General features: G+C 31.5%; 1 protein-coding gene across 3 annotated transcripts in view; it reads right to left on the bottom strand.

Moving 5' to 3' along the window:
• Positions 1-4,803, bottom strand: part of hyd (E3 ubiquitin-protein ligase hyd) — a 57,299-nt gene extending 52,496 nt beyond the window's left edge. Inside the window, exon 1 of one of the 3 annotated variants that reach the window (XM_065514905.1) lies at positions 4,548-4,803. In XM_065514905.1, the coding sequence (XP_065370977.1) occupies positions 4,548-4,609 (62 nt within the window). In that variant the 5' untranslated portion in view covers positions 4,610-4,803. The remainder of the gene's footprint in view (positions 1-4,547) is intronic. The other 2 variants (XM_065514908.1, XM_065514903.1) reach the window with 2 other exon arrangements.
• Positions 4,804-17,766: the final 12,963 nt, after the last annotated feature.

The raw sequence follows: 17,766 nt of genomic DNA, 5'->3' as shown, positions 1-17,766 counted from the left end.
TCATTGGGATTTATTAAGAGTATAATAGGGAATAAAAATGTGAAAAAATTATGAAAATATCTCTTATAGTTTTTCCGTACCTGCGATTTAAATTTTGAAATTTTCGAGAAAAACCAATTATTTGGCAATTTTTAGGCCAATGAGCTCTATTTCCTTACTCTTATGAATTTTAAGCAAAACTTATACAGAATATTATAGTCGATATAATTTTAAATATACTCTGAAACTTTTACTAAAATCGGAAAACGTTAACCCTTAAATCGTGAAGGTCAAAGGTAAAATTTTTCAATATTTGGAATTTTTCATTGAGAGATAGCGAAATGTTCGAAATTTTGTATATTTTTGGGCCGATTTTGATGAAATTTAACAAAACTATAACATAATCTCTGGGGTTTATAGTAACAGCACAAGAATGGAAATTAACGCTTAATGGCACTTGGGGTTAAAATGACACCAAACTTTTAAAATCATAATTTTTTTATGGTTTTAGAAGTTTGGGGTCATTTTAACACCAAGAGCTATATAGGGTTAATTTTAATTTTTCTGCTGTTTTTGTAAATACTAGGCTTTGTGTTATATTTTTGTTAAATTTCATCAAAATCGGCCAAAAAATATACAAAATTTCGAACATTTCGCTATCTCTCTATGAAAAATTCCAAATATTGAAAAATTTTACCTTTGACCTTCACGATTTAAGGGTTAACGTTTTCCGATTTTAGTAAAAGTTTCAGAGTATATTTAGAATTATCTGGACTATAATATTCTGTATAAATTTTGCTTAAAATTCATAAGAGTAAGGAAATAGAGCTCATTGGCCTAAAAATTGCCAAATAATTGGTTTTTCTCGAAAATTTCAAAATTTAAATCGCAGGTACGGAAAAACTATAAGAGATATTTTCATAATTTTTTCACATTTTTATTCCCTATTATACTCTTAATAAATCCCAATGAGATGATCAAAAAATTCTGAAATTTGTTTAACAAAATTTTTAAAAATTTGAAAATGGAGTTTTGAAACTGCCGTTAAAAAAATTTTATTTTTTTGATCATACCTAAGAATAGGTTAACGGTATCCTACGAAGACAAAAACTCATATACAAGTATATATGGACATATTTTAAGTAAAAATGAGCTTTTATTTTAATATTTATCAAAATATGTTAATTTTGTTCCTACATATCTTGTTCTAGTGGCCTGAGATACGTTAATGGCCTGGCGAATTATTGGAATCCCAAAATTATTTCAGATATCCCACTACCACAGTTCCATTCAGTGACCCTAGGACTACCATTTCTAAATAGTGTCATATCCGAGCCCTTTTCCTAATTTCCATAAAGGCCAAAAATCCTCTCCAGATTTATTTTTTCACAAAACTCAAATTTATTGGAATCCAAAAATTATTTCAGATATCCCACTACCACAGTTCCATTCAGTGACCCTAGGACTACCATTTCTATATAGTGTCATATCTGAGCCCTTTTCCTAATTTCCATAATGGCCAAAAATCCTCTCCAAATATATTTTTTCAAAAAAATTAAATTTATTGGAATCCCAAAATTATTTCAGATATCCCACTACCACAGTTCCATTCAGTGACCCTATGACTACCATTTCTATATAGTGTCATATCCTAGCCCTTTTCCTAATTTCCATAATGGCCAAAAATCCTCTCCAGATTTATTTTTTCAAAAAACTTAAATTTATTGGAATCCTGATATTACGATGGGTTCAAATATCCATCTATTAATTCTATCAATCTCATTCTACTCGGAATCCTTGTTTAATGCTGCCCAGGATATCTAATTCGACATTTGAGAGATTATTTTTAATAAGGACGTGCAGATTATGGAACTCACTTCCAATTGAATTGAGAAATTTCAGTTTTACTATTTCAGTCATTAAACGAAAATTTTTGGATAATTTTAAGCAATGAGCTACTTTTTCCACAATAGATTTATTATATACATAGTTACAAAATAGTATTATATTTTTAATTTATTTGTATTTACATGAATATTGCAATTTATACTATATTAATCATATATGGCCCATTTTGGCTCGATTAAATAAAAATAAATAAATGAAATGAAAATGAAATTAAATTCAGATGTATAGTTTTTTTTAATTTTTTCCATTTTTTTTTCTTATTCTGAAATTATTTCAGATATTGTAGATATAAATTTGTTTATTATAATTCAAGTATTAGACTGTTAAGTGATTAACAGTGCTCTGTTAACTGCAAAATGGGCTGAGCTAAAATATGTGGTTTATGTCTGTGCTGAATAAATTTAAATTTATCTTCACACACAAAAACAAAAATAGTGTATGTAATTTCTGCAAAAGAATGTGATCAATAGTATCAAAGGCTTTAGAGAGATCCAATGATACTAATACAGAACATTCACGATTATTAAAACCAAGTCTAATATTATCTGTTAATGATGTTAGGAGAGTAGTTGTGCTAAAGCCTCGTCTAAATCCAGAGTGGCATCCACTTATAAAGTTTTTCTCATGTAAATAGTTCGTTATTTGATCTCTTAGTATATTCTCTAAGGCTTTGGATAAGCATGGTAAAATTGAAATAGGGCGATAGTTTTCAACATCCTCTTTTGTTGAATTGTTTTTACAAACCGGTACTGTTCTTGCAGTTTTCCATAATGAAGGAAAATTGCATGTTGGTGTTGAAAAAATGAAGTAAATGAGGCTCAAAAAGTGATACACAATTTTCACAAAGTTTAAATGTATTCCGTCAACTCCAATGGAGTTTGACTTAATGGAGAATATAAATTTGTGTAAATCACTGTAATTAATATAAGAAAAAGTGAATTTGTTGACATTAGTGCTGTTGCATGAAAAAGTAGGGTAAGAAGAAAGAGATTGGTTTTGAGCTGATATAAAAAAGTTATTTCGATCGTTAGGTTCACATGCTACAGGGCTCAATTTACTTTCAACAATCCCATCCTCCTTTAACAGACTCCAGAGTTTCCTTGAGTCAATGTCTTTAAATCTGGCCTCATCAAATTCTCTTCTTCGTCTCCTAATAGTAGTTTTCACTTTGTTTCGTAAATAACAATATTTTTTCCAAGTAATATCACATATGTTCTCGACGTATGCTCTGTTTGCCATATTTCGTAATTGTATGGCATCCATAACATACTTATCTCTTCTTAAATCATTTATTCTACCAGCGTTATTAATACGTTTTTTAACTAAAGGGACACAGTTTTCAAAACAATTTCTTAGAAATGATTGTACTTATTAAGTTTAGTTGTGAATTTGTGTTATTTGTGGTGTAAATATTTGAAGTCAGTTTCATGAACCATACTTTCCAGTTGAAGATGGTCAATGGATCTGAGGTCTCTCAATTTTATGAATTCATCAATAGGCTTAATAGAGAAATCCAAACTAATAAAAATAAAAGCGTGATGGGAAAAAGCTGGGCAATAGAATTGATCAGAGACACGTTGATTATCTAAAATCGTATTCGAAACCAGTTTTTTTAGAAAATGATATTTTTTTGGAATACTCTAGTCAAACATTAGTTTATCCCCCAGATCTGTAAATCAAGCGATTTCAAATACGACACTTTAAAAAAAAATAACTGACAAACAAGTTTGTTTATTCAAAAGTTAAATGAGTTAATGATGTGATTTCGATTAAATTCGGATGGTAGCAAACAAATATGTGAATTTGCTTACTACTATTCTGTTGACAGAACCGGATAAGAGGTATTACTCAGGAGAATAGCGGCATTCATAGTTTACAATTTTGTATTTCAATAGCCGGCATTCCAAAATAAAATAAATATTTATGTTTTTACTCATAACCATTAAATATCACTGATTGGCCATAATCTTGTAAAAAAAAACCCCATACATATGTACTTTGCTTAAATACCAATAATTAATTAATAAATTTATACATATATGCTACATGATCCTTTCATCCAAATTGTATGTGTTATAAAGAACACGTCATATTGGAAAAAAAAAACTTTATTTTTAAGTTTTATACTTAATTTTTAATTTAAAAATTAAATTTAATAGTTATGCATTTAAGAACATTCTGTAAAATTCGATAGAAAAATTTATTATTGATTCATTCAAATGTTGCACATAAAACAAAAATTTCATGTAGGTATTGCTGCTTAGGTTGGTATAATGCATATTTAAAAGTAAAATTAAAAATTTTCTATAATTTAAAGGAAATGCAAGAATTTTTATACAAGATTAAAGCCAGCAGCAGTATATAAAAAATAGTAAGTAGCATTTGCACATACAAATAGTATATGCATTTGTATATACATTTATATATACTCACAGTCTACCAAAGCAATGAAGAATAAACTAACAATATTCGTGCACAATATACATACATATCCTTATATACATATGTAATACATAAATTGCACATAGTTTAATACATTTTTCACTTTTACCAAAATGAATGCAGAATATAAACTATATGATGAAGACATTTTGATCTTTTCCAAGAATATGATGATTGCGTCCATTAAAATATAAACATGGAAAATGCATAATTCTCACCTGTCAATGAATTGCTCATCCGTTCCTGGTAATGGTTGCAAAACAAACTGCATTGATGCCATCTTTTATATATTAATTAATTGAAAACTGAAAGCAATATCATTGATTTACATTCAACTTTTTTCCAAAATTTTCATTTAAGAAAAATATGTTGTTCGGAGTATAACACCAGGAAATGTATGAAGAAAACACGAGAGATTCGTAGTCAATGTTCTGCTTTTTAGACACAGTTGTAAAAATATTTACTACTAATTGATAGACCAATCGCGAAAAATTTTTGTTTTCTTAATACAATTAAAACGACCACTTATATTTTATGTCGTAATATTTCCAGAAATATTTTTCTTTCTCAAAAACTGAACTAAAATCAATTTATAAATGAAAACTCGCTTCAGTTATAATTTAATACAAAAATTTACAACTATTAGGTTTTTAGGCAAGCATGTGCTTGAATGTATCACCGTCTACTGATGACCAGTTAACAGGGAGAACATTATACATTTTTTAATAAAGAGATACCTAAAGCTAACACCATCTCCACATAACATAAGTTGGAAATATTTATGTTCGCAACTGTCAATTGGCTTACTTATATAATGTTACACACAGGGAAATATAACAATTTAGTTCTGTTAAAAAGATACATTAAACAGAAATATGTAAAAAAAAAATTATAACAAGAGTGCAGAATTTATCTGTACCGAATCTGTTATTTTATTTATTAATTTGTGATATATGTAGCCATTTGGCCAATAACAAATTATATTACAAGCAGCGTTAGTCCCCTTTTACAATGCAGAAATTGAAAGGCAGACAGACGAAGTTTGTGGGCAAGGGGTTAAAGAGGTAGAGTGCAAGGCATATTTAACCAGGTGGCAGCTTAACGCCAGCTGACTATTTTTTGCTCTACTCGTGTTTTGCCTTGTGAAATGTCAAAAGCTTGTTTACAAAAATTTTTAAATTTGTTATAAGATTAAAAAGATTATTTTATATTTAAAAAAGTGAGTATTTGTCACCGCTTTATGTGTATAAAATATTTAAATGTGTTAAAAAAAAACAATTTAATTTATAAAAGTGCGTTTTTGTGAATTTTTTTTTGACACTTTACACGGTTTTGCACAAACAAAAATGATTATTGTTCTTGTATTGTTGTAATTGTTGTAGTTACGCTGCCACCTTGTTAATACATCTTGGTAGAGTGTGTTTTACACAGGATTAGGTTAGTTCAAAAGAGTGAGAAAAATGTCTGCCTTTCAATTTCTGCATTGTAAAAGGGGACTTACCACTCATAAAATATTTTTCCTACCAAATTTCTAATTAAAAACTACCAAAACCTACCAAATTTATAATATTTGAGAAATACTATATGGATTCGTTTCAATATTAAGCGGCAACGCTGATTACAAGCAAGGCATATTTAACCAGGTGGCGTAACGCCAGCTGACTATTTTTTGCTCTACTCGTCAAAAGCTTGTTTACAAAAATGTTTAAATTTGTTATAAGATTAAAAAGATTATTTTATATTTAAAAAAGTGAGTATTTGTCACCGCTTTATGTGTATAAAATATTTAAAAGTGTTAAAAAAACAATTTCATTTATAAAAGTGCGTTTTTGTGAATTTGTTTTTGACACTTTACACGGTTTTGCACAAACAAAAATGATTATTGTTCTTGTATGGTTGTAATTGTTGTAGTTACGCTGCCACCAAGGCGAATTTATACAAGGTGGAGTCAGTCAAACAGCTGATAATTTTTTTTCGCTTTTTGGTTCTAACTACTGTCAAAGCTTGTTTTTATATTTAAATATCTACATATTCTAAGCTTATTAACAAAATATTTATTGTTTACGTAAATAAGTAAAGCCCTCAGTATTCAATTATCTACACTATATTAAGTTTAAATACTTATTTGTTAAATTTTTCATCTTGGTTTTTTGACATTTGTTAAGACCAATTGTTGTTTTTGTAGAACTGACACCACCTTGTATGAATTCGCCTTGGCTGCCACCTTGTTAATACATCTTTTTTTTTTTTTTTTGAAATTTAAATTTGGTTGGCGGAGTTGAAAACTATCAAATAGAGTTGGACATAATCGTTCTTTTTCATTTATTTTTTACAAATAAATGAACAAGTTCGTTCTTTTTGTTCAGTTGTTCACTTCACTTTGACTGAACTACTGACTGAACTCTCTTAATATTTTTGCTGTGAACAAAACGAAAGGTCACTTCTGCTTTTGGAAAAAGAATTTGATTTTAATAAAAAAGAATAAGGAATTATATAAAATTCATTTATAAACATTTTCAAAATATAAGTTTCAAACATATACAGTAATGACAGATGTCCAAAAGGAATAAAAAGAACAATAAAGAACAAGATGATTGAACAACTTCACATTGTTCATATGACTGAATTATTCAATTGAACTAGTTCGTTCATGAACAACCCAACTCTACTCTCAAATTGCCAGGTTATCCCACGTTGATTTTAGTTCCCAGTCGACCTATATCTTCATATAGGAAGCTGGAACTTTAAATCATTTATTAAAAAGTTAGGTTATGAAAACCAAAAACGATTGCATGTGGACAATGCAAACTTCGAGAAACTGTAACGCGGTACAGTTAGACGACGCCAAACATTATCCAATGCGAGAGTGAGCCGCAAAACTCTCGAAGGCAGCGAAAAAGGGACGGCCTGATTGCCCTTAAGCGATAATGACGCGCGAGCTCTTTGTCCACCCAGAGCTGAATTACGACTCTAATACATCTTGATTACAAGTATTCTTACACTGCGTTTACATGATGATTTTTACAACATTGCTTTTGCAAAGTATCTTTTTGTTTGATGGCGAGCGGTGTAGAGAAGATTGGGGGGTAAACAAATAGACTCAATTTGTGTTTTTCGTATCTTTTTCAGATTTCTCTTTATACTAATTTATTTTCTTCTTGTTCCGTTTTATTCTTTTCCTGATTGTGAAGTTTAATAAAGAAGATTAACCGATTAAACAACAAAAATCAACCCTGGCTGCAAAAAAAGACATGCAACCAAAATTCATCGCATAAACGCAACATGATTTTGGAAGCAACTTCTAAAGGGAATTAAGAAAAAACGACGTTGTAAAAATCATGGTGTAAACCCAGCCTTATTATCTATGAGAACATCCATATATCCTGACGACTCCTACAAATATATACAGGCCTGTCACAGAATTCAATTCCGATCGAAAGTGGAATAAAATTCCGTAATATGCTTCTTCACAAAAAGTAAAACGAAAATTTCTATCGGAATGAAACCACTTTCAGTTTTCTAAGTGGAATTTATATTTTATTTATTTAGTTATTTATTATTTTTTCAACAACCTAGCTTATTGGCCATAATCGGTTATAAATTTCTACTTAATAAAAATTGTTTACAAAAAATTTAATTAATAAAAATATAAATAATGCTTAACACAAATTGTACGAATTAAACAAAACTCCACTCAACTCCAAACAATAATCAACTATTTATAGTGTTTTGATAGATGACATCAGCACATGTAACATGATAAAAATAAAAAACATCTTCCACCAGTGTTACAAAAACAATAATCCAGATAAGCATATAACAGATACAATCACCCAAGGTGCATAAACAGCAGTGCAGCCATATGTATGTATGAGAATAACGAGAACAAGATAGTATACATAGGTGTTAATGAAAGGGTCAAAAAGTGTACATTAGTCAATGTCATGCGAAAAAAAATAGATAGAACAGTCCAGCAAGGGAAATTCAAGTCATCAAGGTAGTAAATATCCAAACAACTAGCCAATACTCAAACACTAATATTATAAGCAATCTTAACAATAACTATGTTAAGTACAAGTCTCAAAGAAAAAAAAACATTTACAAAGAAGCAACCTCCTATTCCAAAACAATGCCCACACACTGTCCGCAAATTCTCTTCCACGCGAATATATAAAATGATGCATCCACCAGATGTCTTTATACAATACGACACTCCATCAGCTCCAAGTCTCCTAAAATGTCACAGCACAACCCTACAAATATTTACGATCATAATATTGCCAATATAGTATCTTAAAATCTATAGAATTAGAACAGAAATTTCTTTAAATTTTAATCAATTTCTGTACCAAAAACTTCACTTTTGTTTTAATGTAAATAACGCTGTCGAATTAAAATCTGAAATACAGAATTATTAAATATTATTTGAATTAACAAATTACACGGAATCTGAAGACCCTAAAACGAAATCAATCGGATAAAAACCACGGAATTGAAACCATTCCGAACGAAATGTGTGACAGGCCTGATTGTTACGTTTTTACCTTTTAAAAACGGGGGTTTATTTCCTTTAAATAAACCGGATACTTTTGATTGTAAATAAAAGCAGTTCAGTAGTTTAAAATTTGTAACAACTCTTTATTTATTTAAAATGTACAACAACAATTTAAATAGTCACTCAGTGTTTTTATACACGTTTATAAATTCGCAGAAATACACACTTTACAAGTATACACTGATAATCAAGTTGATGTCCAAGGCGAATCTTTACTTAACGATGCTTCAAATTAGACTCATTCGTTTAGTGTTCTCACGGCCAATTTATATGCGCTGCATTACCATCTATAAATCTCTATTTCTACAATGATCTTCAAACTAGAATATTCGAATTCTAGAGCCATAGGGTAACATAGAGACGAGGCGTAATTGTCAAAAACCTAAGTCTGTTGTCAAACACCTAACTCTTGCAACAACAAAATATGTACATGCTAGTCAATGTATTTTGTTGTTGTATCAAACATATGATTTGTTGTATTTTTGTTTGACAAATCGAAGTGTCTCGTCTCTATGTATAATTCTCTATGTCTAGAGCTTTCGATGTTAATCATTTAGTGCTGCAATACTTACAAACAATGCTAAACTCAAAGCTTTTATTCAATGTTATATGTTCCACAGCAATGTTAAAATAATACCCACAGGTATGTTAAAGTTTGAGGAGCACTGCTGTTTGAGAAGCATAATACAACTTGTAGTAGTATATTTGTGTGGTATCATATTTATGTAAATAGTATTGTATATTTCTCCATGTGTATTTCTATTTTTCAGAGTGTACCTATAATATTTCACTAATCTAAATAATTGTCCTGCTCATTTATATAAAGTAGATTTAAGCTTTTTATGAACATATACCTATCCTTTTCATTTTCATTGTCTAGCTTTAAGTTATGAAACTGATTGTTACTTAGTTTTTAAGAAGAAGATCAGAATAAAGTGTAACGTTAAACCGATAAGTTGTGTGTGTCTTTTACTACAAGCAATCAGAAGTGGGATTACTCAAAAACATTTAAATTCGCATTTGAATATAATTAAAATATAATATTTAAAATTTTACATCGGTGATAAAAAGAAAAGTGGATACATTCGTACGAACAAACGTTTAAAATTTAAAATATTTTTTTCTATTCTCCTAAAAAGTGTTAAAGAATGTGAAAAGAAAACTATCGGAGTGTTCCAGAAATTATGAAAAAAAAAGTGAGACGAATCGTTGAGTAAAAAAAAGAAACAAGAGCAAATGCAAGAAAATAAAAAAACTGAACGTTAAATTTAATTTCTAGTGTAGTTTTTGTCCACAAGAAGAAAGAGATAGAGCAAAAACAAAAGCAAAAAACACAGCCATAAAAAAATAAAATAGAAAAAAATAAATTGACTTTATATTAAAGAGAGAACATTTTGAGTGATTTTGACAATGGATATTAATCCGAATAAATACACTGCAGCGCAGCTGCGTGGTTGGCTTCAGAAACTTAATTTACCGCAACAGGCACAAAAAATGCACTTGTTTTAAGATTAAATGAAGTTTCATGTGAGGATAGAGGAGAGTGTCCAATTGATAAAAACAGCACTTCGGCTGATACAAATGAGTGTGTTGAAAGTGACATTGAAAATGAGCAAATGAACTTAAATGAACAAATGAGTAAGACAGTACAAATGATGGACAATGTTCAAATGAGTGAGACAGTACAAATGAGTGGCAATGTTCGAATGAATGTTAATAGTCAAATGAGTGAAACTATAATGGAGAATCCGAGTCTACAAATGAATTTTGAAAACGAAAAAAATATGCCAACGCGTTGCAACGGTTGAAAACGACATGATGCAAATGAAAAGAGAATTAGATCTCTTAAAAAGAGAAAAAGAGCTTTTGATGAAAGAAAATGAGTTTTATAGAAAAAAAGAGGAGTTTGAAAGAAATCAGAACGTTTAGCAAATGAAATGTGTGACGTCATAAATAATAAGGCGAATGGCAGTACAGTGGACAATACAACAAATAATAATAATGAAATTGGCAATGGCAACAATAGTGTTTCATTTAATTTGTTAAAAGAGTTATTACCATACTATGATGGTGCAACTTGTCCTGAAGTGTGGATTTTACAGTTTAATAATATTGCGAAAATGTACGTTATTGATGAGAGCATTTTAAAGGCGTTGTTAATGGTGAAAGTTAAGCGCAAGTGTGGCTGCATTCCAAATCAAATTACATTTATGAAAAACTTGAAGATCTTTTCGAGGAAATGGTTGATATGTTCAGCTCAAAGGGAAATAAATTAGTAATGCGTCGAAACTTTGAGGCTTGCACATGGCAGTACAATGTAAATTTTATCGATTACTACAACGAGAAAATAGTTTTGGCTAATAAGATCGGAATGGATGAACAGGAACTTATTGATTACATAATCGAAGGCATACCCGATGAAAATTTAAAAGTTCATGCGAATCTACAGTGCTACAAAAATAAAGCTCAGCTGTTGCAGGCATTTTCCAAAATCCAGCTCAAGGAACCAGTTCCATCAAAGACAAAGAGTGAATCCAGAAAAAGATGTTTTAACTGCAATTCTTTCGGACACTTTGTTGCCGATTGCTGCCCGATTGCGGAAGTTTGGAGCATCGTATTGCAGAGAAGAAGCCCGTGCAAAAGGTGAACAACAATGGATTTTTTAAGTATCTTAAGTTTAGTACTAATGGTAAATATGAAAATTTCTTTTATTTAGAATGCCTATTAGATTCAGGAAGCCCAATGAGTTTTATTAGAAGATCTAAGGTTGCAGGAAAAGTAAATTTCGATGGAATGGGAAACGTTGACTCATTTTTTTATGGAATTATTTTTAGTAAATTGAATGTTCATGGAAAATTTTTGTTTTATATTTTTTTTAATAATAAAGTTATTGAATTGGAAATATTAATTGTTGCAGATGAGTCAGCGTCTTATGATTGTGTTTTGGGAAGGGATTTTTTGGAAAAGGCGAATTTAGTGCTGGTACCGGGGGAAAGGGCGGTGATGGATAATGATAGTTTAGCAAGTGATGATATGGTGGGAATGAAAATGTCAATTGATTGTGCTGGTAGCGAAACCCAGTTGACCATTGGGGAGGATATAGACTATGTGAATAGGAAACGATTGAATGACATGTTTGATCGTTATTATGTACGTCCTGAACGACCTGCCGAACCCGGAGTGAAGAGCGAGATTAAATTGATTCTTGATAACGCAAAACCTTTTAGTTGTACTCCACGTAGATTGTCGTATGATGAAAGACAACGGCTTCAGGTGATTTTGGATGAATACTTGGAGAAAGGATACATTAGGCTAAGCGAATCAGAATTTGTGTCGCCAATAGTTTTGGTCAAGAAGAAGACAGGTGATCTTAGAATGTGCGTGGGCTATCGAGTATTGAATAAGATGACCTCGAAGGATAGTTACCCCATTCCGTTGATTGACGATTTATTAGATAGACTTGCAGGTAAACGTTATTTTACTAAATTGGACTTGAGAAATGGATTTTTTCATGTATACGTTGAGGATGGTTCGGTGAAATATACATCTTTCGTGACCCCATTGGGTCAATATGAATTTTTGAGGATGCCATTTGGCCTTAAGAATGCCCCTTCAGTATTTCAAAGGTTTGTAAATAGGATTTTTGCGGATATGGTAAGGGATGGGAAATTAATTATATATTTGGATGACATAATGACAGCAACAGTTGGTATTGATGAACATTTTCAGATTTTGAGGGAGGTTTTCGATCGTTTGGTGAATAACAAATTGGAGTAGAGATTGGATAAGTGCGAGTTCCTGCGGACTAGTGTAACTTATTTAGGTTATAAGATTAATGGTCAGGGAATTGGAGCGGATGATAGAGGTATTCGTGCGATAAAGGATTTCCCTATACCTACGAATGTGCATTCGGTACAGAGTTTTTTGGGACTTTGTTCATACTTCAGAAGATTTGTGAGGGATTTTTCGATTGTTGCGAAACCTTTATATGACTTGACCAGAAAGGAGAGGAAATTTAATTTCGGACCACACGAATTACGTGCATTTGACATTCTGAAAGGGAAATTAATCGAGGCACCAGTTTTGGCTTTGTATGATCCGAAAGATGATACCGAATTACACTGCGACGCGAGCAGCATCGGGTTTGGAGCTGTTTTGATGCAGAAGAAGGAAGATGGCAGAATGCATCCGGGAGACAGAGGCTGAGTCAAAGTACCACAGTTTTGAATTGGAAACTCTGGCCATAGTTAATGCTTTGAGACGATTTCGTATATATTTACAGGGAAAAAGGTTTAAGATTATTACGGATTGCAATTCTTTGGCAATGACTTTGAATAAAAGGGAATTAAATCCGAGAATCGCGAGATGGGGTCTTGAGTTACAGAATTATGATTATATTTTGGAACATAGGGTAGGTTCGCGGATGCAACACTTAGTAGATGTTTGAGCGTAATGGTAATAGAGAGCATTCCAGGAAAATTTGGTAATTTGTCAAAATAAGGATGCAAAATTGGCGGAACTTAAGGATGAACTTCAGAGGAAACAGCATAAGATGTATGAGATGAGGAACGGAGTCGTGTATAGGAAATCTGACGATGGTGGTTTGCTATTTTGTGTGCCTGACGATATGGTGCAACACGTTTTGTATAAGTATCATGATGAGATTGGACATGTCGGTATTGACAAGGTAACGGAGCTTATTTCTAGAAGTTATTGGTTTCCGAAGATTAGGGACAGGGCAGCGGGACACATACGGAATTGTTTGAAGTGCATGGTATATTCTTCGAAGAATGGAAGGGAAGAGGGATTTTTGAATAATATTCCGAAATTGACAAGTCCTTTTGACGTGATACATATAGATCACTATGGGCCCGTTGATAAGGGTAGGAAACTTAGGCACATTCTTGTTGGGATAGATGCTGGTACAAAGTTTGTTAGGCTTTATCCAACAAGAACTACCAATACAAGGGAAGTTATTTGTCATTTGAGGGATTATTTCAGGTCCTACAGTCGCACCAGGTATGTGATAAGTGGCAGAGGTTCAGCTTTTACTTCTGCTGAATTTAAGGAGTTTTTAGAGGAGCACAATATTCAGCACATAAAAGTGGCGACTGGATCTCCTCAGGCAAACGGACAGGTGGAAAGGGTGAACAGGAGCATTGGTCCCATGTTGGCGAAGTTAGTACGTCCAGAGGAGAACATTTACTGGGATATGGTATTGGATAAGGTTGAACATACTTTGAATAACACGGTTCATAGGAATATAGGTAATCATCCTAGTGTGGATTTTTTGAAAGAGGCCTTGGAGGAGAGTACTGGAACTGCGGAACGAGTGGATCACGTGATGATCAGGGAAAGGGCTTCGGAAAGGCAATACGCTTTACAGGCTTATAATAGGGATTACGTAAATGGGAAAAGGAGAGCACCTATCCGATATTCGGTGGATGACTATGTTATGGTGAAAAATTTTGATTCGCACACTGGTGTATCACGGAAACTTATTCCGAAGTTTAAAGGTCCTTATAGAGTATCAAAGGTCTTGCGTAATGATAGATATCTTTTGGAGGATATAGAAGGTTTTCAGGCATCTCGCAACCCTTACAAAATAGGTACACTCTATTTTTCAGAGTGTACCTATAATATTTCACTAATCTAAATAATTGTCCTGCTCATTTATATAAAGTAGATTTAAGCTTTTTATGAACATATACCTATCATTTTCATTGTCTAGCTTTAAGTTATGAAACTGATTGTTACTTAGTTTTTAAGAAGAAGATCAGAATAAAGTGTAACATTAAACCGATAAGTTGTGTGTGTCTTTTACTAAAAACTTTAAACCAGCCGTTAATAAAGTTATATTTAAATTCAAGTACTATTTCGTAACAATATGTTCAATTAAAAAAATAAGATACAATTTTAAAAACCCTAATTATCAGCATAAAGTCAAATATCACTCAAATTAAAAAAAAATCAATAAGTTTACGCCTAAAAGTAATAACTGCCATTGTAAAAGAGCGCATATTTCTGTACAACAAATTATTGTTCATATATTGAGTTATGTAGGTATACAAGATATAATAATTTGGGGATTTCTAAGATATCTTGTAAATGATAATTGTTGTACAATATGCGCCGGTTTCAGAAATTAACAATTTTATAAAGAAAAATTAACAATCGAAATTTAAGGTAATCATCAAAATTCAGATTCAAATAATTTTTTAGATGAGTTAAGATATGAGCCCTTAACCTATGTCCATAAACAAAGATCACAATTTTGGGAACAATCAATTTTATCTTCTTTTTATTCGCCATATTACAACCCGAATAAACCGCAATTTTAAACATTCTTAACTCAGTCATTATTTAACCGATTCTAAATTTTTAAACGACATTAAAAAGGTTCGAACGAGGTCTTTCCAACTATGTATATGTACTTTCAATATTCTGTTAATATAAATATGTAGAGATATTTCGAATAACATCACAATTTTTAACTTTTTTTTAAACCTTTTCAACTATTACGAGAGTTTTTTTTCAGATATTCTTTTTAAATAACAATAATCTTAAAGTCAGTGGCCCATAATCATAGTCAAAAATAAAGTACATTTTAAGAGAATTAAACTCGACTTTACTTAGCTGAAGTTGTTTTTAACTCGTTTAACAACAGCATCATCTGTACTTCGCCGAGTAAAAAAGTTCGTCACAAAGTAAAAAATGTTTAAGTTACAAGATATTGGTAGAGATTTTGCAATTATTGAACAGTTATCAATAAAATTAGTACCAAAATATCGTAATTATTATTAATTAATCTTATCTTTTCCATTTTTCCACAACAAACCACTTTCTTTCTTTAGATGTCCCTGGCCAGTGTCTTTCTGACAATGTTATTTTAACTAACTTAAGAAACTTATTAGACTTCTAGCATTAAGACCTATTATAAGAAAAAAAATCAATATTATGATATTGTGCAAACAAGATATTGTTACGAAATTATACTTGAATTCAAACATAACGATTTTAACGGCTGATTTAAAAGTTTCATAATGCTTTCAAATAGCAGTGCCTCTCAAACTGTAACATATCTGTGGGCATTATTAACATTGAATAAAAGCTTTCAGTTGATCATTGATCGTAGGTATGGCAACGCGACCGTATATTCGAATTCGAATATTCAGTTAAAGAACATTGTAGAAAGTACACCACAGATGGCGTATGTATTAGAAAACTCTAGAATATACGAGCTTTGACAGTTAAAGAGCAATATAGAGTGCAGATGGGAGTGTTATTAATAGATTGACAAGTAAATTGATCGTGATTGAAATTGGACGTGTTTTATTTTTACTCCGAGTTAATTCGTTATTTTAATGTATCTATCGGAAAATAAATATAAATATCACCTGTTTATTATTTACGCGAAAGGAAGCTTTTATTTTAATAATATTATTAAATAAAAAATCAAAACAACAACTAAAAGACAAATAAGTAAAGAAAAAGATCAAGAGAACGAAAGTAATTACAAATACTATTTAATGAGTCTATTTAACGAAAACAGTGAGCGAAGGTTAAGTGAAAACGGCAGAAATGCATACGTTACAGTTAATGTAGATGAAAAAAATATAAACAAAACAAACAGACGAATAGATGACAACTTGTTTTTAACCGCCAAGCCTGTTAACCGTGCTTGTTCTTGTTCCCCCGCATTGTCAACAACTAATGATTGTCAAACAAAAGAAACCCCAACAGCTAGCAATATCAGCTTCAGAAACGAAATCCCATTAAGCGGCGCTATACCCAAGATTAGTCAACCATTAAAAAAAGATAATAAATCCCAAATACAGGTTGGAATGGACCATTATGTTACAGTATTAAAACATGCACGAAGTCCCAAGTCTTCGAAAGCGGCACCCTTGGCTAAATTATATAAAACCACCCCCTATTTACTTGAGAGAAAATAATTCAAATTCACTGGTTCAGAGCCTGATCTCATTAATAGGAGAGAACTCTTTTTACGTTATCCCAATCAAGAAAGGCACGATTCATGAAACTAAAATACAGGTCAATAGTGAAAACGATTATAGAAAGGTTGTAACATATTTTGAAACTCAAAAGAAAAGTTTTTACACTTATCAGCTGAAAGGAAGCAAGGGTCTACATGTTGTAATAAAGGGTATTGACTGTAATGTTGAACCACTCGAAATAAAGCAAAGCTCAGAAGATAAAGGCTTTAAGACAAAAAATGTTATAAATATTAGAAATCGCGAAAAAAAAACCCAACCACTCTTCCGTGTTGAACTTGAACCCGGTGACATAAACCTGAAAACAAATGAAACACATCCCATATATAACCTGAAGTACTTATTGCATCGTAAAATTACGGTAAAAGAACCACACAAACGATTTGGTCCCGTCCAATGTATGAATTGCCAAGAATATGGACACACCAAGGCATATTGTAAATTGCCACCAGTATGTGTTATTTGCGGGGAGTTGCATAACACATCCCAATGTAACAAATCCAAAGATGATCCTAAAATAAAAAAAATGCAGCTATTACGGAGGTAACCACACAGCAAACTACAGGGGTTGTCCTGTCTACTCAATTGTTAAAAAATCACAAAGCCAGAAACCAAAGATTTTCCCCGCTCAGCCATTAAATAACATCAATTTGAACTACCCCCGTTGCAACAGACATATGGCAACAAAGTAACATATTCAAATGTACTTAGAAACAACCAAACTCAGACGCAAGTCCGTCAACTCCAAAACGAAAATGTGAACCCAGAGTTAAGAGAGCAAACGCCAATTTTAAATTTTACCCGACTAGAATCTACAATAGAAACTCCTGTGCAATCGGTAAATAACTTTACGGACTCAATGAGTAA

Source organism: Calliphora vicina, chromosome 1, assembly GCF_958450345.1.
Source record: "Calliphora vicina chromosome 1, idCalVici1.1, whole genome shotgun sequence".
In the NCBI taxonomy this organism is placed as follows: domain Eukaryota; kingdom Metazoa; phylum Arthropoda; class Insecta; order Diptera; family Calliphoridae; genus Calliphora; species Calliphora vicina.
The sequence above is the reverse complement of the archived record's forward strand: the minus strand, read 5'-3'. Positions and strand labels throughout refer to the sequence as shown.